General features: G+C 39.5%; 1 protein-coding gene and 1 long non-coding RNA gene across 2 annotated transcripts in view; one reads left to right on the plus strand and one right to left on the minus strand.

Annotated features, from left to right (window-relative positions):
* The window catches only part of LOC129168809 (uncharacterized), a 118,260-nt gene that overhangs the window by 37,890 nt on the left and 54,440 nt on the right, over nt 1-25,930 (plus strand). The window lies entirely within an intron of this gene.
* The window catches only part of kctd16b (potassium channel tetramerization domain containing 16b), a 78,429-nt gene continuing 54,351 nt past the window's right edge, over nt 1,853-25,930 (minus strand). Inside the window, exon 3 of the mRNA XM_054754488.1 lies at nt 1,853-11,236. Coding sequence (XP_054610463.1) covers nt 10,773-11,236 — 464 coding nt within the window. The 3' untranslated portion in view covers nt 1,853-10,772. The remainder of the gene's footprint in view (nt 11,237-25,930) is intronic.

Raw genomic sequence — 25,930 nt, forward strand, 5'->3', positions numbered from 1 at the left:
CACACAGGTAGCGTCCCGCACCCCTGGGTTAGAAGATGCAGCCAAGCATAGAATGCATATGCAGTAAACTCCACATATAAAGAAAGGCCCGGGTGCAAACCAGTGGACCACATCGTGCAACTCTCCTCTGCAATTCAGCTATTGATTACTGTGTCTACCTGCTCTCGCCCCCTTGTCTTCTCGCCTGTCAGACGTTGGTTTGTTGGACTCCACTTGCTCCACTGCACACTGCCTGCACCTGTGAATGAAGACTCTTACCAACTTATATTGCCTTTATAACGCTCAGAATCCACAGCTGGGTCTTTTTTCCTCATCTACTGTAGCTTTCTGTCAGTGATGAACTCTGAGTTGCAGGTTGTATACTGTAAGTTTAGCTGAAAGTACTAGAAAATGAATTGAAATGATAACTTGACTGTACAATCATCCCTTGCAATGCCACGGTTCGATTGTCGCTGTCTTTCTATATCGCGGTTTTCCGGAAATTAATTAATTAATAAATGGTCGCTGTTTCATGGCAGACTATGGTCTATTATCAGTCAAAACATATTGAAATACAAGTGATATGTAGTATTATGGTCACTAGGTGGCAGTATTGACACATAACATTGATGGGACATCACCTGACATTACATTACCTTAAAACTGCATGAAGTCAGCCATGGCATGTACAACATGATAGAGTGGAGAAAAAAAATTCTCCTCCTATTCTGTGTGGAAGTGGTAGGTTTTAGGCCTCTTAAGTTTCCATCCATCCATCCATTTTCTATACCGCTTCATCCTGCCTCTTAAGTTTAGAAGAAATAAATTTGAGGCTAGTTTGTTAGCTCGCTGTTTAGCGGTCGTCTCGAGTCCCTGCAGCATAAGAGTTGCACAATGTGATGTAAACAATGAATAACAGGAGTGGAAAGGTGACTATAGGAGTGCTTTTTCATTTCTACAGGGCTGTAATAATTTTAAAAACTATATTTAGAAGGTCCTAAACAGGTTTTCTATGCTCTAACTACAAAAATATTCCACTCCATTTGTTAACATTGAATCCTGTACAGCGGAAATTCATTTATTGCGGTCCGGTCTGGAACTATTTAAACGCTATAAACGAGGGACGACTGTAATGTGATGTTCATCGAGTTGGCAAAATTAGGAACTACCGTGAATGCTCCAATTATGCCGTTTTTTGTTACATTTTTTTTACCTAAACCACAAAGAGGATGGGGCGTTATTTAGAAACAGATGGTAATCGGAGAGAAGCTAAATAATCCAGCAAAACTAACTCCATGTTTTGATATTAATAATATTTTGGAGTGCATGAGAAACGGAAAAGAAAACCTAGCTCTCCTTGACCACATGGCTATTTTTTGACAAGGAGATTGCACAACACAGCAGAAACAGAACCAATGTTGTAATAGCCATAAGGAGCAGACTGCCCAGCCAACAGTAATACCGCTAATGAGCTCATTGTAAACAACAGCACTGCACCTGTAACACGTATGAGTTTTTAAAACATCATGATACTTCAGATGCAGCTCTAATTGGATTTTCTTTTTGTAGACAACACACTCGGTGACTATAAGAGACTCGCCACTAGGGGGCATATTCATATGGTATTTGTGCATTCTCTTCACATTTGCTTGCAATTTCCTGGGGGAAATGCAGTCATTGTAGTTGTTAATAAATGGAAATTAATTACATAATAATGAACAAAATCACCTGGAACATGAAAATTTTACTCAAATTCTGGTGCATCTGCGATTGGCTGGCGACCAGTCTAGGGTGTACCCCACCTCTTGCCCAAAGTCAGCTGGAATAGGCTCCAGCACACCCCCGCCACCTTAGTGAGGATAGGCGGAAGGATGGATGGATTCCATAATAAAGTGTGACAGCAGTCATTGAGAATAAATACAGGTCTTGCCCACTCTGCTGAATTTATCGGATCTAGTTTTGTGTGTCCACATGAAAGGATGCAGAGGGCCACTTTATTTTTTTTTTTGATTAATTGGTTTTATATTTCCCATTTTTGCTGTTTTTTGGCTCAATTTTATTTCTACAATGTGCAGCGGGCCAATTGGAAAAACAAGTGGTGGGCCACACTTTGGACACCCCTGGTCTAAAGAGTCTTTGAAGGCAGATGGAGTTTTCAAACCTTGAGGTACATTTAGCAATCAAAACGACTTAAGAGACAGTGGGATTTTCCTCATCTGATGTAGTTATTTAAGAACACATGAAGCAGCGCTGTTCTGGAGGGAAATTCCATAGTTTTCATTTTATTGGATAATTTCATACAGCTGTAGAGGAACATTAGACACTATCAACGTATTTGTGCTTTTCTTTTATGTATATATATATATATATATCAGTTTGGACATAAGATTCTTCACAAGAACAGACTAATCTGTCATAGATTTTTCATTACCAAACATGCTCACAACATTTCAGAACCATTTTTTCTTTTTTGTGTGTGTGTGTTTATCAGAACAACATACATCAACAACAGACGCCCTTTAGCTATCAAACAGTATGTGCCGAGAATGTGATTTTCTTTGCGGTTCACAGACTTGTAAAAGGCAGGAAATCCAGAACCGGGCCTGCAGTTTTAACGCATACAAGCAAAAGGTAGGAATTATTCACTTCAGTTAACATAAAATCAACAAACTCACAAACATTTCACAGTCTTGCTTTTCATACATCACATTTGACTTGACACAAGAACGGCTTCAGTCCAAAAAAAAAGGGTTCTGGTTCCGGGAATCCAAGCAACCAGTTGTTTCTGGACCTCTATGTGGCTTATGAAAATATAAAAACAAGATTGGACGGTTGGATGGAACAAGTTCTGGCCTCTGGTCAAATGTAAGACACATCACTTGTAGCTGTGTATGGAAAATGATTGTTAGCATTCGGTCTCAGTGAAATACTTTGTTATTTTTATGTTGCTTTTTCAGGATTTCATACATTGTGCAAAAGATCTGTAGTCGTGTCTACAAGGCCACCGGGTGTCACTCTGCTTGACAGCGCTCCCTTTGCATGTCCAATGATGGCGTGTTGAAAATATTTTCAGTTTTCCAGACAAAGAAACCCAACACACTGGAAACCAAACAGCACAAAAAACAGCCTTGGTAGTCAGAAATTAATGTCAAAAAGGGAAAAGGTATAACAAAATATGTTAAAAAGACTGTTAAATCTTTTTCAGCTCAAACACCAAATGACAAACTCAGTTCCTTGCTAAAATACAACGCATATTGCCAGAACATCAACATACTATAATTTGTAAATAAAAAAAGACAAAAAACATATTGACCCGGATATAAGACAGTTCACTCTGCAGGGTATGGTGCCCAATTTTTTGTGACAATCTGATCTTTTTATGTAGATGTTCACATTACCAAAAATGCGACTTGGATAAGTACAAAGTCACACGCGGTACCTTCTGTTTATGGAAGTAAACCCCAATTCGAGGTCTGTGGCAATTTGTGACAATTTCAAGAATTATGTGCAACTGGAGTCAACATTTTCTTAACCAAATTATTTCATGTAGAAGATTAAGAAGGAAGAGGGCAAGAATTTTGGCTATGGCAGTTTGTGGGGAACTTGCTGCCACATCTGCTCCGAGGTGCGTGTTGGTGAGGAGTCGGAGCCATGATTGGTGAGACGTTGATGTGAGCCGTTTCACTGACACATATTTTTAAAACAATTTTCGGATGACAAGAACAACTTTTGCCTACATCTGTGAGTATCTTTCCTCAAGTCTCGCACAGCAAAACAAACTTTTTTATGATGTATAGGTTGGGTATACAGTCGTCCTTTTCTACTATATCATGGTTTTTGAAAAAATAATTCATAAATGATTGCTTTGTCATGGTTGACTATGACCTGTTATTTGTCAAAAAATATTGAAAGACGGCTGGCGACCAGTCCAGGGTGTACCCCGCCTGTCGCCCGAAGTCAGCTGGGATAGGCTCCAGCATGCCCCCGCGACCCTAGTGAGGATGAAGCGGTATAGAAAATGGATGGATGGATATTGAAAGACATGTTATACTGTATGTAGTACTCTCTAGGCATCAGTAATGTTATGAGGCATGAGATATTCCTTCTGCATGGAGACTGCATGGAGGCTACTGAGCCAGCAGAGCCGAGCCGACATGCCATGGCTGAGACTGAGTGTAAAAAAGGTTCTCCTCTCATTCTGTGTAGTTGTGGTAAATTTTTGGCTTCTTTGTCCGTCTTCCTCACTCCGTTTGAAGTACTTTCTTAAGCTTAGAATAAATCAATTGGAGAGGCTAACTACTAGCTCGGCAGCTTGCTATGCTAGTGACGGCCTTCTGTTGTGTCCCAGCAGTGATACCGTAGCCTGCACAATGTAATGTGAACAAAGAATAATAGGAGTGAAAAAGGGGTTTTATTTCATGTCCACAGGGCTCTTTATAATGTTTAAACATGTATTTAGGAAGTCATAAACAAGGTTTCTATGCTCTAACTACGAAAATATTGAGTTTATTAACATTAAATCCTACTTTTGGTGCTGGAACCAATTGATGGTGATAACTGACGTGACTCAAATGTTCAGACTGCAATAGCATCGGATGCATATACGAAAGAGGCCTGCTCTGTTGATTGCTATCTTGCCAACAACCATTGAGACACTTTTTTTTCCAGTGGGTCACTTGTAAGTGAGAGTGGCAGGCAGAAAAGCTTTGACTTGCTTGCGGAGGGAATTGTTTGTCAACTGCTGGTTTGCATGTATAAGTCTCTAGATACAAGACGACCAGTCTTTTTCAGACTTCTTTCTAGGGCATAAATAGAAGTCTTATAATTGGGTCATTCCGGGTTTGTGGCGAATTGAAGAAATACATGAAATAAAACAGCATTTTATTCATTGAGTCAATAAAAAAATCCTTGCCGGTTGGACAAATACAGTATGTGATGAGTTTTTAATGATCTGATATGATGGTGCTATATTGTACGGTTTTGTGTCTTTTATGAGTCTATCTTACTTGATCCAGTCTACAGTATGGCTTTAATCCATTGGCGGTATTACCACCATCATGTCCATTTACTACCGATTTTTCATAATATCTTGCACTATTAGACATCTATTTGATGGTCAAAATCAAGAGATCCCGCCTCATTAAGTCGACAATGCTCTCTTTATTGCACAAGTACACAGTTTGGATGGATGTTCAGATGTGTTATGTATTCATTGATTGTAGCAGCAGTAACCTAATCATTCCGTCTTCCTGTCCTAAATTGCTATAGTTAGGAATAAATTTCATTTTTATTTCCACTGGAGTTTGTGTTAGTTGGCAGGATTATGTGAAGATGTGCGTCTTTTTGTCTGTTTTTAATATTTTTTTTCTAATTTCTTAGTAAGATGTAAAATTTGGCACTGATCCGATTTAGGATTGCCTGGCCTTGCAGGAGTTCTACGTGCTGAATGCCTTTTTTTTTTTGTTCTGTGCATTGACCTAAATTGAACAAGACTGCCTCACGTTAATGAGAGCTGAGGAGCAGCTTATGTATTGAGATTTGTTTTCTTGTTTATATTAACGCCCTGGATGTTCCCTTGGTGTTGTCATTGGAAGCTGTTCATCACAAAACGTGCTGCATCCCCTGAAGCCACAAATGGCCTTTCTTTCACCTCCATTATAACACAAACTAATACCTGTAAAATTACGTTCTGTGTGCACAATGGACAGAACCTGCTTGCCTAGGAATTAGTCCTTATAATACACAAATTGTGTTGCAAATGACAAACTATAGAAATGAAATGCATTTATTTAATGGTGTGCACTGTAAAGCAACACAAGGAAGTCATTGGCCTTTGGTTGCCCTATCCAGATGGCGTACATAGAGTTTGTCACGTAGAATGATGTTCATATTTGTTGGAAACAAGAAACAATGAGCTGCAGACTACCATGAATGCTGCACTGCCAGGGTCTCCATAATTAGTGCCATTAATATCTGTGGCTGTAGGTAACCTCCTGATGTAGTTTTTTATTAACTCCACAATGTGACAGTATCTGCATTTGAAGTACTGTATAATGAGTGGCCAGTACCCAGCAGCTTTGTCTCTGCATGTGCTGCGTGTTACACTTGCCATACTGTTGTTTACTATGAACTCCTCTGCGCTAGTAATCCTGGCTGAGCAGTTTGCGCTTGACCACTATTACATCATTGGTTCTCTTGATGCTGTGTTGTGCAATATATTTGTTGATCATTTATTTGTAACTTTATTTGATCATCTATTGGAAAAATTGGTGTTTTTATGGGTATACACAATTTTTTTTTTCAAGCCGATACCGATAGCTTTCGGCTTCTCAAGACCAATGCCGATAACTTTGTATATCTATTTTTAAATGTAGATTTAACTGTGTTTGTGGATTTGACAAACTTTACCTGTAGATTTGTCCCTACTAAACATCATGACATCAATACTATTAAAACATGAAAAAAAATAGCGGCGGGTCAAGGAGTTTATTATTATACAAAAGCAGGTATCTTCAACAAAGGTAAACATCTGGTCTATCAGCATCATTTCCATGACGAAAGCATATATCGCTTTAGCCCTCTGGTTTCTGGCAAACTTTTTTGCACTTTTCAAATGCAGCGGCGATAGAAACAAGCCCCAGGCTTGGTTTGATGTTTTGATGTGCAATTCTTTTTTTCCCCCTCATTGTGGAATGTTTGTATACCATTTGGCTAAATGTCTTCCTCTGAAACAGTGACAAGTCCCACACGATCGACGATGTTTGTTTACAAGTGAGCTCAGAGGAAGTCACGAAGGGCTTTTTGCAGCATGTCATGGAAAAGGCGCGTTTGATTTGCTCAGGCTAACACACCTACAGCACGTACGAGTAATCTTGCCTCATTGAGGCATTTTGTTTTTATCGGTTATTGCAGCTGTTCAGGTATGACACCATCATCATTTCTCGTATTGGCCCAATAATTATCGGTCCACCCCTAAAAATCTTTTCACATAAATATTTTTATCTTAGGAATAATCAACTGTTTTAACACTTCAGTGTAACAGTAGCATAGCTGACCTTACCCTTCTTTAAACGGCAAGCTATTTGAGACTGAATCAACAGCGCCTCTGCAGGTTGCAGCCAAGTACTGCACTCCTTGTTGCCTAAATTGCTACCCACTATGACCAATCGATCGGTTATTATTACTAATTAACATCTAAGTGTTCACGTTTGGTTCTCAGTTTTTCCTAGCTCTACCGACGACAAGGCACGAGAAGGCTTCTGAGCATGACGAGTGTGTTTTTGTGGTAGACTGATCCGTTTTTGTTGGGATGATAAAGTGATTTTTTTGAATGTCGCCACAGAAGCTGGTCTCATTCGGAATGCATTTTTTTGGTAGAAAGAAAAACAGGTTTGACAGTATTTCAATGCACGCTGACTGACAGTAAATGCATCATTTCTTCCTTTCCTAAATGCACATTCGACACTCGAGGTATTCTGAATGAAAACAGCTTCTAGACCGAGTTACATCCATTTGAATATTAGTGAAATGTCAGCAGCATCCAGCCTGACAGGAACAGTATTACAACTGGGTCATATTTCATACATATACCACAGTACTATATGTGATATTTTAGGGCTGTGCGTTTTGTATTTCCCCCTGCATCCTTGATGGAGCAACATGAAAACAATGGTGGATCACATTAATGTCAGTGGGTGCTGTATACAATAAATCTGGATGTTATGTACAATACATTTAAGATGGTTAGATTTAAGGTATTTATTTACATGTGATACATTCTTTTGATGACATAGTTTAATGTGGAATGGTGAGAGAAATGAAACTGAAGGTAAAAAAATAAGTGACAATCATGGACTTAAATTTAAGCTAAACTGGTCATGAATCAATATCTGCATACATTTTATGGATAATATAAGGATGCTTATTACACTAAAAGTCTGTTCGTAGAAAAATAAGTTCATTTCAACAATTTATTTTAACATAGCATTGTCTTTTTTAACATAAGCATTTTATTTGTGCTTTTATTTTAAACAGTATACTTTTTTAAATTTATAAAATGCTTTGATCGATTTGAGTTAGTTTCATAGCTTTTATTAAAACATAAAAGGTCCCATATTGTGCTGTTAGCCTTGATTCTGGAATTTAGACAGTTTAAGTTTATTAAGCCTGCCTTGAAACACCCTTTTTGTGTGTCTGTGTCTTTTATGCTAATGAGCTGTGTTTGTCTCCAAGAAGCACTGTTGTGCACTTTATCCACATTTTACAAATATACTGTAAATATGCATTTGTCCAACGTAATAGATGCCATATATCACATAAGACAACATAACATTAAGAAGTAGGACAGGAGAACACAAACGTTAGCAACAGTATCATACCTATGCGAGCTACAGTGCTAACATTACACTCTAGAGGCTTTTATTTTAAGATGTGTTACAAAGCCTGTTGTGGTTGTATACCTGGGGCGGGCTCATCTAGCTAGGTGCGGCTCAGAGGCGGTATAGTGTACATGTGGGCCGAGGTTTTTGGTTTATGCTTTCGTAAAAATTTGTCTGTTTGACTGGACACATGAAATACCGTAATAAACTTTGCAATCCTACCTAAACTCTGTGTCCCCAGTATCACTCGTTAGCGCCGATGAGTGAGATGCTTATTTTCAGCAGAGTTTAACAGCTGCCAAACAGTCCAAGCAGAAGCTGTAGTAATTCTACATTTGATCAAACTTACTTAAGATTTGTCAGATCAAAACACGATTGCTACATAAGACTCCAACACATGATATTAGCGTCCACTTCACTACTTCCTAAATCTGCACTCTAGGCATTATGGGGACTGTAGTTTTTTTAACCATAAATTAGCCGCATCATTGTTTAAGCCGCAGGGTTCAAAACTAGTGAAAAAGTAGCGACTTATAGTCCGGAATTTACAGTACTTGTTCCGTCAATAGGGGGGTTTGTCAGGTTCATTAATAACTGTAAACAAGAACCACATATCAGTGTTGTCACCGGAGCCCCTCATCCATAACTATTGATCATCTTGACAACAGTCAGTGGAGAATGGTAGAGAACATCAGTGTGTGTGTGTGTGCCGAGGAAGTTAGCAAAGGTTGTATCTTGTCGAAAGTGTTGTTGCACAAATGCTTTAATGGCTTAATGAATTCACAGTGGTTATTTGAGCTGTTGATAATGTAATAAACACATGTAATATAAACTGAAACATTTGTGTGGGTGTGCTCCATCAGAGCTTTTATTGAACCCGTGTATTTCTCTATGATTTGACCATCAAAACCTTCGCTTTATTGCCCATCTCGGAAATTGCTCTGCAGAAGCCAAAGCAATTCACAGCAATGTGATTCACTCGGGGGCGCCTTTTGCCGTAGAACTCATATTGGAAAGGGGGGGTTCATTTGTTCATCTGGGCGCTGATGAAATTGCAGCAATTCCATTCCTTCTGATGTAAGCAAATGCAAAAGCATAAATAAATACAAATAAAATAAAATAGTAACATGTACCCAAGCAGCACTATTCATAGTAAGACCTCTATGGAGATTGACCTATAGGCCACCTAGTTACCCACCTAGCTAACCAACCACTGCACACAAAACGGTGAAAATGATTCAAAACCTTCACCTCCACTGTGTTGCCTGCTATTATTTTTCTGACAAATGCACCACATGGTGGTTAGTAAACCCCAAAATCTGACCCCCACAAGTCGGATTGACTTGGAATTTCAATGCGCTTACCAAACACCCACTGTAACTTCCGGGTATTTAGCAGAATAACTACAAAATTTGATACACACCTTTACGGGACTGACAAGCACACGTCTGTAAAATTTGAGCAAGATTGGTTGAAAAAATTGGCTGCCATCAAGTAAAACGGCTTTGCAGAGGGTGAGACATTTGTTGAATGGTTATAAAACTTAGAGAACATTGGTATGACAGATATGATAGTTGTGTGTCGTTATGTTACAGGGGTTTTTGTTTTTAAGCTCACTTTTTAGTGACTATTTGTGTGATATTCGGGTTAACTTCAACTTTAGTATCATTCACTTTAACTTGTTTTTGTTTAGCTAATACAGATTAGCTAAAATTGTCCCAATGCTAATTAGACAGCAGTGTTTGAGAGCCTCCAAACTCCTTTTGGACCTGTGGACCAGTGGCAGAACCACGGGGTGGCCTGGTCACTCTCCGGCCACCCCACCGGCCATCTAGACATTTCAGGTATCAACTTATTGCCACCCCTGTGTGAGTAATGGTCTCATCTTGACCACCCCTATGTGAGTAATGGTCTCACCTTGGCCACTCCAATGAAAAGTTTCTGGCTCTGATGCTGTGGACAGATATTGTTTTAAGTTTGTACAAAAATACTGGTACCCATATGGTTCTCTGTGCTGCTGTTTTTTGTGACGTTAGGGGAAATGATGATGTATCAGTGTGCTTTTCTGAATAACACTCCAGTGTCGCCATTACCGAGCCGTCTCTTGGTTCATCCATCTTCTGGCTCTCTTTGGTCCGCTCGTAAATTATTCAAAGCTGTGAATCGTTGAGCGAGATAACTGCACATATTCAAGAGTGGGCTGGAACTAAATGCACACACATACTACATACATTACGTCAATAAGAGAACAGTCTGTTTTTTATGCTCTTCTTGAGCTTCACTGTGTGTACTGTAGCTGTTCAACTGACTGGTATAAAGGTGAGTGAGTGACTTTAATTATCTCCGTTTTTGTTGTCACAAGGAAATAAACGTGTAAACAGATCCTTGGCCCTCAAGGGTGTGTTTGCAGTGTGCTCAGAGACGATATTTTCTCAACAAGTCCGCCTGCCACATGTACTTCCTCTCAGGAAACCTCTCAGGGATTTTGATCTTGCGGAAGTCCTGAATGCACTTTTGCAGCTCTTCCTCCACCGTCAGCTTCTCTTTGGGCGGCCTCTTCTTGCACGCATTGCTGTCGCGCGAGCTAGATGTCAGCGTACGCAAAAGATCGCTTTTCCTCCGTTGCTCCGACTGCTGGAGCCGGGCGACCGGGCCCTTTTTAAGTGGCCTGTCCAGGGTTTGGACGTTAGCGTGTGGGTGTGGCTGACGGCTGACGGGGCCACAGATGACCGTCCCCTGCGGCGAGCTGGCCTCGGACTGGCTTTCCGAACTGGAGGTGGAAAGCTCGTTGAAAGAAGTGCCGCTCTCGCCATCGCCTTCGCCCTTGTGGTTCTTGCAGCAGCAGTCGCAGGGAGGGGACGACCAACGTGATGGACCACCTGGAGAGACACATGACACCAAAAAGAAGACATTAAAGGTCTTCTATGATGCAAACTCAACTTTTTAATGCTATTCTAACAGTAATATGTGTCCTTACAGCCTGTTTTCGCACAAATGAAGTGAAAAAACTCGATGAACCCGCCCATGTATACGCCTGCCTTCTCAGTAGGGCTTACTAAAAGTGCTTTTAAACTATTAAAATTCCAGCATCAACGCTACATATTGGACAACACATTTCCAACTACTGTGTAGGAGTGTGTCAGATTACGTGACGAGAGTTCTCATTCAGAAAAAAACAGTCTCGCGATAATAAATAAATAAATCACATGATAAGTGAAAATGAACTCGATAAGTTTTTAACATGTCTGTTTTCTTCGTCTCTCTGCTCCAAACAGGCAGGAAGAGAGTTCACTCTGTGCATTGGTTCAGCACAAAGACGATACAACAACGGTGAACGGAGTGAGCCCTCTTGTCAGTCATACAGTGGGTTTGTCTCTGTGGGGGGAAGTGGGGCAGCTAGCATGCTTGCAAAGCCAAATGCCACAACCCCCGTGTGGGAATATTAATAATGAGCAAGGTGAGCCCATCAACACAAACAAGCCAGTATGTTTAAATTTATTCTAAAGTGGCAGCAACATAAAAGGCAACATAACGAACTTGGCCAACTTAATCACATTCACCCCACCTAGTTTTACCATTTGGGGGAAAAAAAACAACAAATAGAGATGCAGAGCCTTTGTCCCAGCAGTCAACACTCACTGAGACGTTTGGTCGTAAAGTAAAGACAAATGGAACAGCACAAAATTGTCTGCATTCACAGAAAGACATTGCAAAAGAAGTGCTGCGCATTAATACAGTTGGAAAGCCAGCATTTGGAGAAATGCTGCAAACGTTTGACAGACAATACTAATTGCCTGTGAGAAAATACATGTCACAAATGTCAATTCCACAACTTGACAGAGTCAAAGATGACATATCAAAGGAAATATTGCATTATTATCATATATTACTATTATTTATTATTATATATTATCATAACATTAGTGGTTTATTTATCTTAAAAAATTTTGACAATATCAATTAGCTGTAATTTGTCGTCCAATAAACATTTTAAAACACAGCTGCATTGTTTTATGACTCGGTTAAATAAAACACTTTGTTTGTCCAGTCATATTGTTTCATTGTACTTAAAATTAATGTTAAAATCTCGTCTTGTCTCGTTGTTGTGGACCCAATCTCATGTATCGTCTCATCACGCGATTCGGGTGTCTCGTGACACCTTTACTATTGTGTGACCTTTAATTACTTTAATACTTTAGTTTTAGTTTTTGCACAGCACACTTGCTGATGGAGAACCAGACGGCAGAAGAAAGCCAAAGTAAGAAGCTACCAAAAGCAGACAATGAGAACACAGTCAATGCATTCTCTCAAACAAAGTGACCCAACATCAGGGACAACTGGCTTTCTTCCAGTTTAATCATAGAAGGGTGCAGACTGGCAAGCTTGTATTGTTGAGAAAATTGCAATCGTGTATCTATTTTGTCACCGGAAATCTTTATAAAAACAGTAATACTAGGCTATAAATGGAAGACATCATGGAGCTGGGTTTGTTTTACAAATGGAAGCAGTTTTAACACACCGATTTAACACGCCTCTTATTTAGCATTTTTCCAAGTTGTGCTGAAATATAAAATGTTTAATTCAACAAACGGTACCACAACACAGTAACTTTTATTAGTGTTTAGCATATTCATTGGTTTGACTTCTCTAGTGGAGTAATCACATTTATTTCCTTCAACTTTAAATTAGATATTGCAAGTTTGTTATGAAGATAATTTTTAATGAATGAAGCACTCCAGAGTATGAACAATATGTGTTTTGCATAATTTAAACACTGCTGGGGCTGTGATAACATTTTAGGGGGTGTGAAATATGTGTGATACAATTACGATTGGGCCTTTTTTCTGTTTAAATGAATAATAAATACACCGTTGTAAGTGATAAAGGTGTAAGGGTACATGTATTTGTAAACAGATTTTCTGTATGTATCATTTGGAACGATACTGAAGTGTACTGAGTTCCCACACGACAACATCTTGAATGACGGACGGGAAGTGTAATACAGTCACGGGTCTACTCCGTAAACAGTGCAGCCCAGCCTTTGTGTCTTACCCCCCACTTTGTCCCGTAATCTTAATTTGTCATTTTACCAATACATTTTGGACAACTGCATGCTTCCAACTTTGTTGGAACATGTTGAGGAAGGCTCTTTTCTTTTTCTTAGACATGCTTGAATGAGTTTTCTGTTGAAGAACTTAAAAAAGAATCCTCTTCTGCATGGACAGACAAAAAAAATCCCACAGAAACTTTCCAAAATCTTGTAGAAAGTCTTCCCAGCAGAGTCGATGCTGCGTATTTTGTTCTTTCAATGACTGTAAAAGCATTGGACACTGTTTTTTCCCTGACGCATACAAACACGGCTTTCCATGTTAATTAAATAGCACTGATCAAAGGCGGAGGCAGCGGTGACTGACTCTTTTTAATTAGTACAGACAGTTACAAACAACCAGGAAGCACGTTCTTGCACATTTACGTGTTATGAGATGAAGGCAGGGACACACCCAATGAAATACGTGTCAGTCTTTTGATAAACAATGAATTAATCATAGTATCGTAAAGCAAAGTTTCATTAGTAGAGTGATGCCTGCTTTGTTTAAGATAACGTGGGATGTCCATCCTGGCCCTGTGCTCGATGCACTGCACCCTCGTAATTGCTGTTTGAAAAATGGCCTTGTGCAAAGTTAAAACTGCCAGGAGCCAATTTGCTTGTCCAGATTAAAATTAATAGGATGGGATTTGCCACCCGTCAGTAACAACCTTGATGAATGTCTTTGTGATGAAGCTTCAATGTGGCATGATTACACTCAGCTCTTAGTTTAACTCTCGTCAAACCTGACTGTACTACTTCAATTTAGAGAGATCACAAATGGACGTAAGACTCGTGAGGCACCTGCTCATTTACACTTGGATTTCCCCATCAAAGCTTTACTAGAGTCTTGACAAATTGACTGGAAATAAATTCAATCTGAGACATTTGCAGGGGCATTAAATCGAATCAGCGCTAACTGAGATATGTGAAAAAATAAAAATGAAAGTTTTATGCATCCCTACGCTACACTGATGTAATTAGGACTCTCATCATCAGTATGCAGTGCTGATGCATCATCATAGCACATCACGTCAGCAGTAAAACCAATTTACCCTGCTAATTGAAGTCGGGGGTGATCACACACACACACACACACATACACACACACACACACAAAAAGCATGTGAATGTCTGCAAGCTTTCTCCTTCGCTGTATACACAGTACATTTATAATAGCTGGCTAATTGAAGTGCAAATCAGGTTACTGTGTTTGCTTTGATTATTTACCTTTCGGGTTTCTTATTGCCCTGCAAGGTAAGATATCAGTTCCAGTCACCAAAAGGCTACATTGATATTGATCATCAAATGACTCTGGAGAAATTTTGATTTTGGAATTTAGACAGTTTTAGTAAGTCGGAAGGTCTGCCATTTAGGGTGTCTTTAGCTTTAATGCTAATGAGATGTCCAGCTTTGTCCACGCCTGCGTCCAAGAGAGTGTGTGTCTCCAAGAAGTACTGTGCACTTCATCCACTTTTTACATATACACCCTCACTCTGCACTTGCCCAATGTGATAGAGTGGAACCTTGGTTAGCGTCATTAATCCAATCTAGTGGTCCGACTCTAACCAATAGTCTTATAAGACACGTGTCAAACTCATGGCCCGGGGGCCAGATCTTGAAATAGTGTGCATCAGTAAATGACTTTCTTGCTAAATGTAGAAGTTTGATGGAAAAACTGCACTGCATGCATGCAGATTTTCTAAACTTTAATATTATCTGATCATGCAAAAAGATATCAGTATTTTTTTTGTTCAAATAGATATTTTCAATTTTGCATTGTCACCTTGACTTATGATGTCAAAGCACATTGTCCATCAATTTTTTACTAAAAAAATATAATAATCAAATGCATGTGAAATTGTGTCATAATATCATGGGGCAATTCTACATTCATATTCATATACAGTGGATTCGCTGTTACAAGTGACCCTTTGTGGGCAGCAATAACCGTCACCTGGCCGTCAATGAAAACCAATTTTACACCCCTACTGTAAAAAATAATGTGAATCCAGTCCATTCCAGAAAGCCAAAAATGTTAATTCAAAACACGTTTATATAGTTTTACAATTCTAGTTTTACACATGTAAAACAATTGTAAATGCATATAAATACATATAAATGGTCCAAGAAAGGTTGATAATCTGTACTGCACAGATTGAACTCGAAACTGAAACCAGCGAAATGCAACAAAATGGAGAGCAGTGAAGCATACAAGCGTATTCACGAGTCAAATTGCATGCTGAGTGCGACTAATTCATACATGTTGGCATGTCTGCACTGATATTGAAAGTCCTCCCTTCCTCTCATACCCCCCCGTGACAGTTCACCGTGCCCCATTATTTGAGAAGCACTGATTTAAGGTTACTTTTACCTTCACTGAAGACGTGAGACAAAGACACGATGTGGCAGCGAGAGCAAACTTAACTGATGATGACGTCATAGATGGGCGATGGAGCTGACTTGTGGTTCCTGGTTCCATATATTTGCAAGCTGGTAACAATAATATAATAATACAGTATAATAACAATATAATAATATTAATAACACGAGGTACACTGAGGCAAAATTTGGTCATACATTTTTTACGTTAACCAAATAACATGCTAACCGGTTTATATGCTAACCAAGGTTCCACTGTATCACATCAATGTAACTTAAGGAGTGGGACAGGGGGACATAAACGCTAGCAACACTCGCATAGCTATTGTGTGTGAGCAACTGCGCTAACATTACACTCACATTCTAACAGCAACATCCTGCTAGGTTAGCCTATTCATTTTAAGATGTGTAGCGAAGCCTTGTTTTTGAATTATGGTTTTCAAAGCTGTGCTGTGAAGAGATGTACATATACACGGGCCGGGCTTATCTAGCTAGGGTGTCAGAGGTGGTATCAGAGGATGGAGGTTTTACCTTGGTGACATCATGAAAACTTGCAACTTCAAAAGTGATGGAATGGGGCATTGAAAAGGCCTTTTTGCAAAATAGGGGACCTTTGAGAAACCCACACCAGTGAAAAGAAATCACCACCCTGACAGAGGTAATTTCTGCATAGAAAAGCACAGGTTCAGGGCTGCTTTTAGAATCTCAACTGTTAAACACCATTTCATGCTGCCTTGCGATGGTCAAATTATGCACTTAGCACAAGGAGGATGGGATTGGATAAGGGTAGATAAATGCCTCATTCTTTTTCTTATCACTTATGCCACCAGTGCATACCATTAGATATCTCCAACCATCACTCTTCACTCATATGTGTGATTTTTTAAAAAATCAGACAGCTGACATCTTTGTCCAAAGTGCTCAAATACAGGGCTAAGGAGCGTTTCATCGAGCGACTTCTCACAGCTCATAGAGACAGACAGAGGCAGAGCAAAGCAATGCCCGGCATCGGTTTTGTTTTAAATCACTGCCAACTTTCATTTTAGTCCTATTAACCTCCCTTAAATGAGCGACCCATGCCCTTGTAAGGATAAACACATTAGCTAGATGTCTTTAATCTACGCTGGCATCGGGGTGTGATCCTACACCTCAGACCACTGCACTTAATGTAAAGCCAGTTTATAGTGGATAAACCCTCGCCAGACAGGAAAATATTATAGCTAAATACCATAAAAAAGTACCCATGTTTTCAAGCGACTGAAGCAAAATGGAGTGAAGTACTTGGCTGCAACCAGCAAAGGCGCTAATGATTCAGTCTCAACTAGCTTGAACAACAACATGACGTCAGCTATGGGAAACCCACTGATGTACAGTCCTCCCTCACAATATCACGGTTCAATTATCGGTTCCTTGCTATATCATGTTTTTTTTCAGATATTAATGAATTAATAACCTATAATAAATAAATCGTGGTTGGATACGGTCTATTAGTTAAAAAAATATGCATGTTTAAGAAAATGTTACTTATTCATGGCCTAAATTAAGTATTTTCAAGCATAAAGATGGCTAAATTACCTAACTAAATTAACTACTGTATATATAAATGAACTACAAATACAAAGGCAGAAAAAGCATTGTAATTGTGAATCTAGTACTATTTTCTACATTGGCCATTGGTGTCTGTGTTCGGTGAGACAGGCACTAGACTCATCAGTAAGGAACACATGTACTGTGACACTGCTCAAGCAGGAGTTTTATTTACGTCTTACGTGACTTATTTACTCCTATTTTGTCTACTACTTTGGGTAATAAAAGTCTAAGGCCATTTAAAGCCGCAAGGAAGTACGCTGGAAGTATGCTGTTCAGAAAAAAACAAGGAACTGCTAACTTGTGTGTCTGTTATGTTATTTATGTCTAATTAGTCTTATTTCTCTGGTTATATTTACTATGTTGGGTAATACAAATGTAAAGGTAACTATAGGAGTTTTATTTAATGTCTTGAGGGCTCTCATACTGTTAAAAAACATATTTAGAATATTGTAAACAGGTTTTTTTATGCCATAACTACGAAAATATTCCATTTAATAATATTGAATCCTACTTTGTGGAAATTCACTTATCATGGTCGAGTCTGGAACCAATTCATCAAAGGATTACTGTAGTTTTTTTTTATTATCTTCATAAGACGGCAGTACCTTTTTTTTAAAGTATGATGGGTCGTCAGCATTCTCTCCATGCACTTTAAGATGTTGATAGTTAGGTGTTCGTGTGAAACTCCTGTGCGTTCCATGTGCCGTATTGTTGTTTATAATGCGGGAAGCAGGGCACATCCGACCGGTAGGAGTCCCCGGGGAAGACCCAAGAAACGTTGGCGAGACTATGTCTCTCAACTGGCCTGGGAACGCCTTGGGATCCGCCGGGAGGAGTTGGACGAAGTAGCTGGGGAGAGCGAAGTCTGGGCTTCCCTGTTTAGGCTGCTGCCCCCACGAAGATTGATGGATGGATGGATGGATCATCACCAGTATTAGTGCTGGCTGAGCACTTTGCTCCTTACCACTATTACAACATTGGTTCTGTTGCTGCTGTGTTGTGCAAGACACTCGTTAACAAATGACATGTGGTCATAGAGACCTACATTTTCCTTTCCACTTCCTCATGCACTCCAAGTTTAAAAAAATAAGCTGAATATTAGATTTCACTTTTTGGAAATAGCCTCTTTCCAATTATCGCCCCATCCTCTTAAAGGTTTAGGTTAATAAAAATGCCCTGGCTATAATTACAGCATTTTTATGGTAATACGGTATTATATAAGCACCACAATGCACTTCAATTCCACCTCTAGTTCTCAAATAAAATCTTCCCCTGGTCATATTGTGGCACACAGTTGACACAGTGTGAATGATCCCATGCTTATGCGGTGTTGACAATGAGGCTTAAACAGACAGCTTGAGGCTTACATTTTTATCCATTATGCTTATTTCACCCTCCCGTTTAAGCACGGTCACCTAATCCTTGCCGTCCTATGCAACGCACAGTGACGTGTAGACTGAAAATAGGGAATTATTTTTGGCACGATGCAGAAAAAGAACAGGCAGGTGGTGGAAATGTATGCAGACTTGCAAAAGCAGATGAGGCAACCTTGTACGTTTATAGATGTTTGGAAACGTAAACAAACCACACTTTTGTCATATTGCCTGCAAGTTCTTACTGTATACTCACCAATTCCATTCAAACTGTTTGGAAAGTGATTGGCAATTGGTGTCAGCTTCATTCAAGTTAAACGGGTAAACTCATTTCGTCATGCTTGACAAGCAGCCAGGATGAAATAATCGTTTCCATCAAGGCCACTGTTACTGTTCTTGGCATCTCCTTTTTATCGAAGACATGCTGTTCTGATAAAACTGTTGCTATGCGAAGATCCTTGCTCATGTCTGTGGGAGTCGCCTTAGTGCTGGTTTATCTCCCAAAAACGGTAAAAACACAGTCACATTTGTGGAATTTGGACAGCATTTGTGCTGCGTTTTTGCCAGCACCTTCTGAGATTTTTCAAAACCTTGTTTTGCACATTTCCACCAACACTGAAAAAAACGAACCCTTTGACTGCAAACTTATCCTGACAAAAGTAACAGGGCAGGATTTAAAAAGTCATAATCTGCTCTAAAATCTGGCTTTTGTGTCATTTTCGTCGTATGCCTGTGAATTTTCTCATTCATCCAGGTCATTGTATTCTCAGGGCATTTAATCGATTGCAACTGGATTATTCAGGTTGTCTTAGAAGACGTTTCGCCTCTCATCTAAGCAGGTTTCATCCATTGATGCTCAAAGACTGGGTGGGACACACACGGGTCAGACTAGATAGGACTGCTCTAGTATGAGCGCTTGGTACAATATCCAGTCTATTTATCCTCTAAAGGAGGAATCCGGTCCAGACAGGAATGGTTGGCTCTTTTGTGGTGATTGTTAGGATACAATGGAGTGGGGCCTCTGCCCGCCAACGATGGTCATTTGGATGGTATCACCTTCGTTAGCATCCCATTCAGATGTAATGATGTTCATGGACCCACCTGAAATAAGGTGGCCATGCGTTGTTTAATGAAAGGACAGCTGTATATGTGGGTGAAAGGTGGTATCGCACCATCTTTCTTCTCTGTCTAGAATGTGTACATTTTTGTCCTCAAAGGAGTGCTCTTTCTCTGTGAGGTGCTGGTAGACCCCAGAGTCTTGACCTGAAGTTTTGTGTATGTGTTGTGCCATGCGCCTGCTCAGTGGCTGCCTGGTTTCCCCAATGTAAAAATTGGTGCATTCCTCACTGCACTGGACAGCATACACCAGGTTGTTCTGGTGTATGTGTTTGTGATAAATCCTTTTGAGTTTCTCAGATAGGCCTGAGACGTACGGGATGACAATGTTTTCGCGTCTGCTACGCTTTTCTCATCCACCTTGCTTTTGTTCTACAAACTACAGGTTTTCAGGGCATCCCTCAGGTGCTGATGCTCTTTCTCTTTGGCCTGTGGGCCAGTGAGAACATTATCAGCTCTGTGTTGTAGGGTTCTGATAATGTCCAGTTTATGTTCCGGTGGGTGATGTGAATCAAAAAGTAGACATTGGTCAAGTGTGTGTGGGTTTTCCCGGAAACACCAACATGGAAGCCCCTGTCATCTGTGTGGACGTGACAGTCCAAAAAAGCCAGTTATTGTCTTTGACATCCTCGTGTAAACTTTAAGTTTTTGTCCACTGAGTTTCTGTGAGTCATGACGTCCTGATGGCAAAGGCAAAAAGGTTTTTTGTCTTTGAACGTGGTAGGGTTGTTGAACTGCGCAGGCAAAGCTTTTTGCAACGCACCATTGCTGCCAAGGTTGGACATTGATTTTACGTTTCTTAAAAAATCCTGAGTGCTATGGAACAAAAACATCAAGTGGACAGAGGACGGAGGATCTGGTTTTGTCTGGCACTACAACTTCCCTCTGCGGACTTACGAGTTGCGCCAGGAGATGGAAAGAGAAAAATGGATGGTCAAGTGGTGATTAATAGGAAGAGGATTCCTTTGCTTTTTTTGGTGTTCCCGCATCATTTATCCCTGGTCAACAGAGCGAGGCTGCATGATAGAAATCAGTCAAGAAGCCAATCATTCATATTCTATCACTGATGCACCCTAAGTGATCAATACCGCCTTAGAGGAGAGCTGGAAGAAGGAAGTGTGTGCTGTTGTATATGTGCATAAATAACATGACTTAATGGAGTGCATCTTATACTTTCCCTTGAACACAAGTGTCGTGTGAATAAAAGTGATAAATGGACGATCGATTCCTTACAGATATAAAAATGGTTTGTGTAGTCGTTTAGTGAGCCTGTTCTGGAAAAAGATGGAGCACACACGGCGGATGTTACTGCTGAGATCAATACATCAGAGCCTGGAGCAGCTGTCAGGACGTATTGTGTGTTAGTTCGCATGTGGGTGTGTGTGCGTGTGCGTGTGTGTGTGTGTGTGTGATAACATTTGACAGTCATTAGACTTCAATCAGGCCTCCTGCCCACCACACTGAGGGAAACAACATGAGCTCACATGAATCAGCTGCGTGTACACACACACACACACACACACACACACACACACACACCTACACACACACACACACACACAAATATGCACACTAAGAAAGATGGCAACCATAGGGGTGGCCAACAGTCTGACACCTCTAATGACATGAACAGGAACCCTAACTGACACCAGCCTCCTTCTCCGAGCCCGGAGGCGTACAGATAATAGTGGGACGGCCAATGTCACATGCACACCGAGGGGTGGCCGTGGGCACACACACTTACACACATGCACACTCATGCACACACAGGACACTTTATTAGGTACACCTTCACAGTTAGAGATGAAACTGGTCCCCTAATATGTTAAAGTGGCATTTTAATGATATTCTAACTGTAAAATGTGTCCGTAGGGCCTGTTTATGAGCACCAAACGTGACAAAAATCTATCTATAAGAATGCTTGCTCTTGAAGTTGCTGGTTTTCATGACGTCATGAAGGACAAACGTCCTTCCTCATGGACATGATGCCATCTCTGAGCCACCCCTAGCTAGATAAGCATGCCCCGTTTATATGCACACCACTTTAAGAAAAGGCTTCACTACACATGTTAAAATTAACTCTGCCAACTATCCACCGTCAACTACAGACGTGGGACCTGTAAGTTTGATCATTTTGTTTTTCTTCAGCGAGTAGGCTAACTTAGCATGATGTTGCTGTTAAAATGTGACTGTAATGTTAGCATTGTAGCTTACATAGCTATGCTAGTGTTGCTAACATTTGTGTACAGTAAACAACTCTGGAGATACAGTCGTCGCTCATATATTGCGGTTAATTGGTTCCAGAGCTGACGGTGATTTCTGCGAAGTAGCATTCCCTATTTATAAATGGAATATATTAGTAGTGAGAGCAGAGAAAAACTTTTTAATAAATACATTTTAAAAATTATTAAAGCCCGCGATACATGAAATAACACCCTGAATAACATCTGAGTGTAGAATACTTACATATCACGTCAACATCTTTGAATGCATCTTCTGAATGCCTTATATTTGTATTTTAGTTCATTTAGCCATTTTTATGCTTAAAAATGCTTAATGTAGGCAAAAAAGTAAGTAACATTTGCAGAATATGCATTTTTTTTAAAATAATAACAGGCCATATGCAACAACGAAAGTGATGATGTATTAATTAATATATTTTTGAAAAAACGTGCCAGAGTGAAGCTGCGAATTCAAAGTACAAACCGGTGAGGGATTACTGTACTCCTGTCCCACTCCTTAATGTTACGTTGTTGTATGTCATATATGGCATCTATCACATTGGACAAGTGTAGAGTTACACTGTATATGTAAAAAGTGTTGTGACTGTGTTGTGTATTCCTATTGTTGGCAAAATCTCACTGTACTGTAGCCCAAGTTACTCACCTCTTTTCAGAATGTGCCGCAACACGGTGACAGTTTTTATTTCTACTTTTAACTCTACTTCTATATGAATCTGTGTGTTATTTGAAGCAGCAGGGAGTGCTATGTGTGTATACTGTACAGGAGGATGCTCGTGGGGATGTAGGTAGAAGTACAAATGTAAATGTGAAACTATTCATCTTGTACAGCCATAAGAGGCAGAAGTAACTGGGAGTAGTGCGAGAGGAACAAGATGAAGAGGGAATACGAACGAAAAATAAAATAGCTCTATATGAAAGAGTTCCTAAGGTTTTTTTCACAAGTTCTGAATAGCTTTAAGAAAATGTCGAATTATACATGAACCCGGTGTGCCCCGTCTCTCACATACAGCAGAACTAAATGTGCAGTGCAGTATGAAACACTTGAAATCTGGAGGCACTCAAAAACTTGTCTAGTTTATCCGCAAAGGTTGAATTGAGGCATGTGGACTGGATTCCTCTGATTGTTAATCAAGTCTCATTTTATTTCTTTCTTTTACAATCTGGCTCTCTTTTGCTCGGATGATTCACTTTTCTTTTGCTTTCTCAATGAATCATCAAGAAAATCTTGTCACAACTCATCCATCTCTCAGTCAAATATCATTACTAAAATAAAGAACAATCCTAACATGGATCAACATCAAACTGCATGTGTACCCAACTCCTCCATAATCCTGCGTTTTGTAATAAGGATTTATGCATTATTCATTGAGAAAATGCAGAAAACGTCCAGTCTTGCAAACCCACATGCACTGTCAATTAAATCTGTTCTTCCTTGTCCCATGCAAGTCATTTGTTCATAATGCTAGCAAACCTAAAAGATCCAAAAGATCCTTGGAGAAGGTAATGAAATCAAAATGAACACCACATTCTAATAGCTGATTCACCCCCTAGGATGAGCAATGCATGCTGATTCATGTCAGCGCACACTGCATAGTGTCACAGACCAACACAAAGGCCACACAGTGCACGGTGGTTATTGATGACTTATCTGCCGTCAGCACAAACAAAACATGGCGTAACAACCGCACCGCCATTATCACTCCCCTGCAGAGTGCTCACCAACTCGCTATCTCTGCCCTTTTGTCACACATTGTATTATTATTCGCTTCTTGCACACAACAGCAAAATGGAATTAACCTTAAAGAATACAGAAGGTGTTCCCGGTGACTACGGTGTGCTGACACTGATTCTTTCACTCACTTTGCATCAAATCTTGTTCTCAATCAATCATCATCCACTTTGTGTCATGTGATCTCACCCTTTTGAGGTCCTTAAAAGTGATAGTTATAATAATTATCACTTGATTGATTAAGCTCTTGAAGCAACTGAGGTGAAATAATGTACTTCTACAACCAGCTACAGCCAGCAAAGGCGACCGCTAGTGCCAGCATTGAAACAGGAGTTCAGAACATTGTTCCATACCATAAAAATAAGGTTGAAAAGTAAACTGATTGATGACATTCCCAACTAATTTACCCATTTTAATTTACCCAAAACTGTGAAGTTAAAAATGCATCCTTTCTCTTATGGTTTAGTTTTTTTCCCCCTCAAATACTTAAAAAAAAAATCAAATATAAATGATTTGGCCCTCTTGTTTTTTTTGCATAATCCTAAAAAATGGCAAAACCCCATGAAAAGACATCCCTCCTTATTCTTTATTTGTGTAAAAATCCTCAAAAATGTGTAATATATACCGCAAACTCTTTCCTGTGCTATACTTAAGTTGTTCATCAAAACATTGAGCAAAATGTAATGTAAATCTTAAAATTATTTGCAGCATTCCTCATTTTATGCTTCAGGTGTTTTTTTTTGCAAAAAATAAAAATTTGCACAGAATGTCATGAAAATGCATTCCTAGTTGTATTCTATTTTTTGTGTGCAAAATCCTAGATAAAATTGCACAAAATCTTATAAAAAAAAATGTATCCCACCCTTTTTTGTTTTTAGCTAAATCCGCCCCAAAATTCAATGTTGCATTCCACCTATTAAATTGCTGTTGTTGCAAAATCCTAGATAAAAATGCATTTCCAGTTGTGTTCAGTGTTTTTTTTGTGTGCAAAATCCAAGATAAAATTGCACAAAATCTTATGAAAATGTATCCCACTTTTGTTTTTGGCAAAATCCCCTCAAAATTTACAAAATGAATTCCACCTATTAAATTTTTTTATGCTGTTGCAAAATCCTAGATAAAATTGCACAAAATGTCCCTTTTACACTTACTTTTTTATTTTTAGCCTTGACTTGTTTGACTTGTTCCAGGTTGTTGAAAATTACTTTCGGTCCATCATAACCCCCGAAGAGTAGTCAGATTCCCGCCCCCCCAAGCTGTTATGGAAGTACCTTGTTCAAGTTAATTAAGACGCCCATCTTGTGCCATGTAATGTACTTTAAATGAGACTCTTTGCCGCATCTGCGTCAATTATGCTGTGACTGAGCCGTCTGTAGCGAGGCGTAATAAAGCGGTCACTTGCTTTGATGAGCGATAACTCATCAAGAGACAAATCCAGTGCTTTATTTTTACTTGAGATGATCACGCATTATGGAAACAATTAATATTTGCTCTGCGGCTGCTCCTCAAGAGGGTGGGTTAAAAGCAGAGACGAATTTTACTGTACTTTATATACTGTATGTGATAAAGTTCAATGACGATGATTATTATTATGATAATCATATAGGGTTATGATTTGGTGATTAGTTCTATTTATGAAATATGTTTAAGATGGGTTAGCAGGATAATAGATCATCTAATATTCCTCTATCTTTTACATAAATAAAAAATGTTAACACAAGCCGATATTATTTCTGAGAAAAATACTTTACAAACACAGTTGGACTCATGCAGTGTATTAATAACTTGATAATAACAAGATGTGCGCCAAATTGTATAACCAGGAAATGTACACGAACCAAAGCAAACTTTGTGCGTACAATTTTGAATTGTGTAAACTGAAAATACGCTAACCGGGGTATACACTAACTGAGGTTCCTGTCATGATCTGTACTCTGCTTGCTCTGCTGCCTTCTGCTGTCTCCAAAGGAACCTTCTCACCAGCTCGTCTGATCACCATATCTGCAGCACATCACCAATCAAGCTGTGTTGCCAGATTGTCTACCTTGCTAGTC

This window comes from Dunckerocampus dactyliophorus, chromosome 16 (assembly GCF_027744805.1).
Source record: "Dunckerocampus dactyliophorus isolate RoL2022-P2 chromosome 16, RoL_Ddac_1.1, whole genome shotgun sequence".
NCBI lineage: Eukaryota > Metazoa > Chordata > Actinopteri > Syngnathiformes > Syngnathidae > Dunckerocampus > Dunckerocampus dactyliophorus.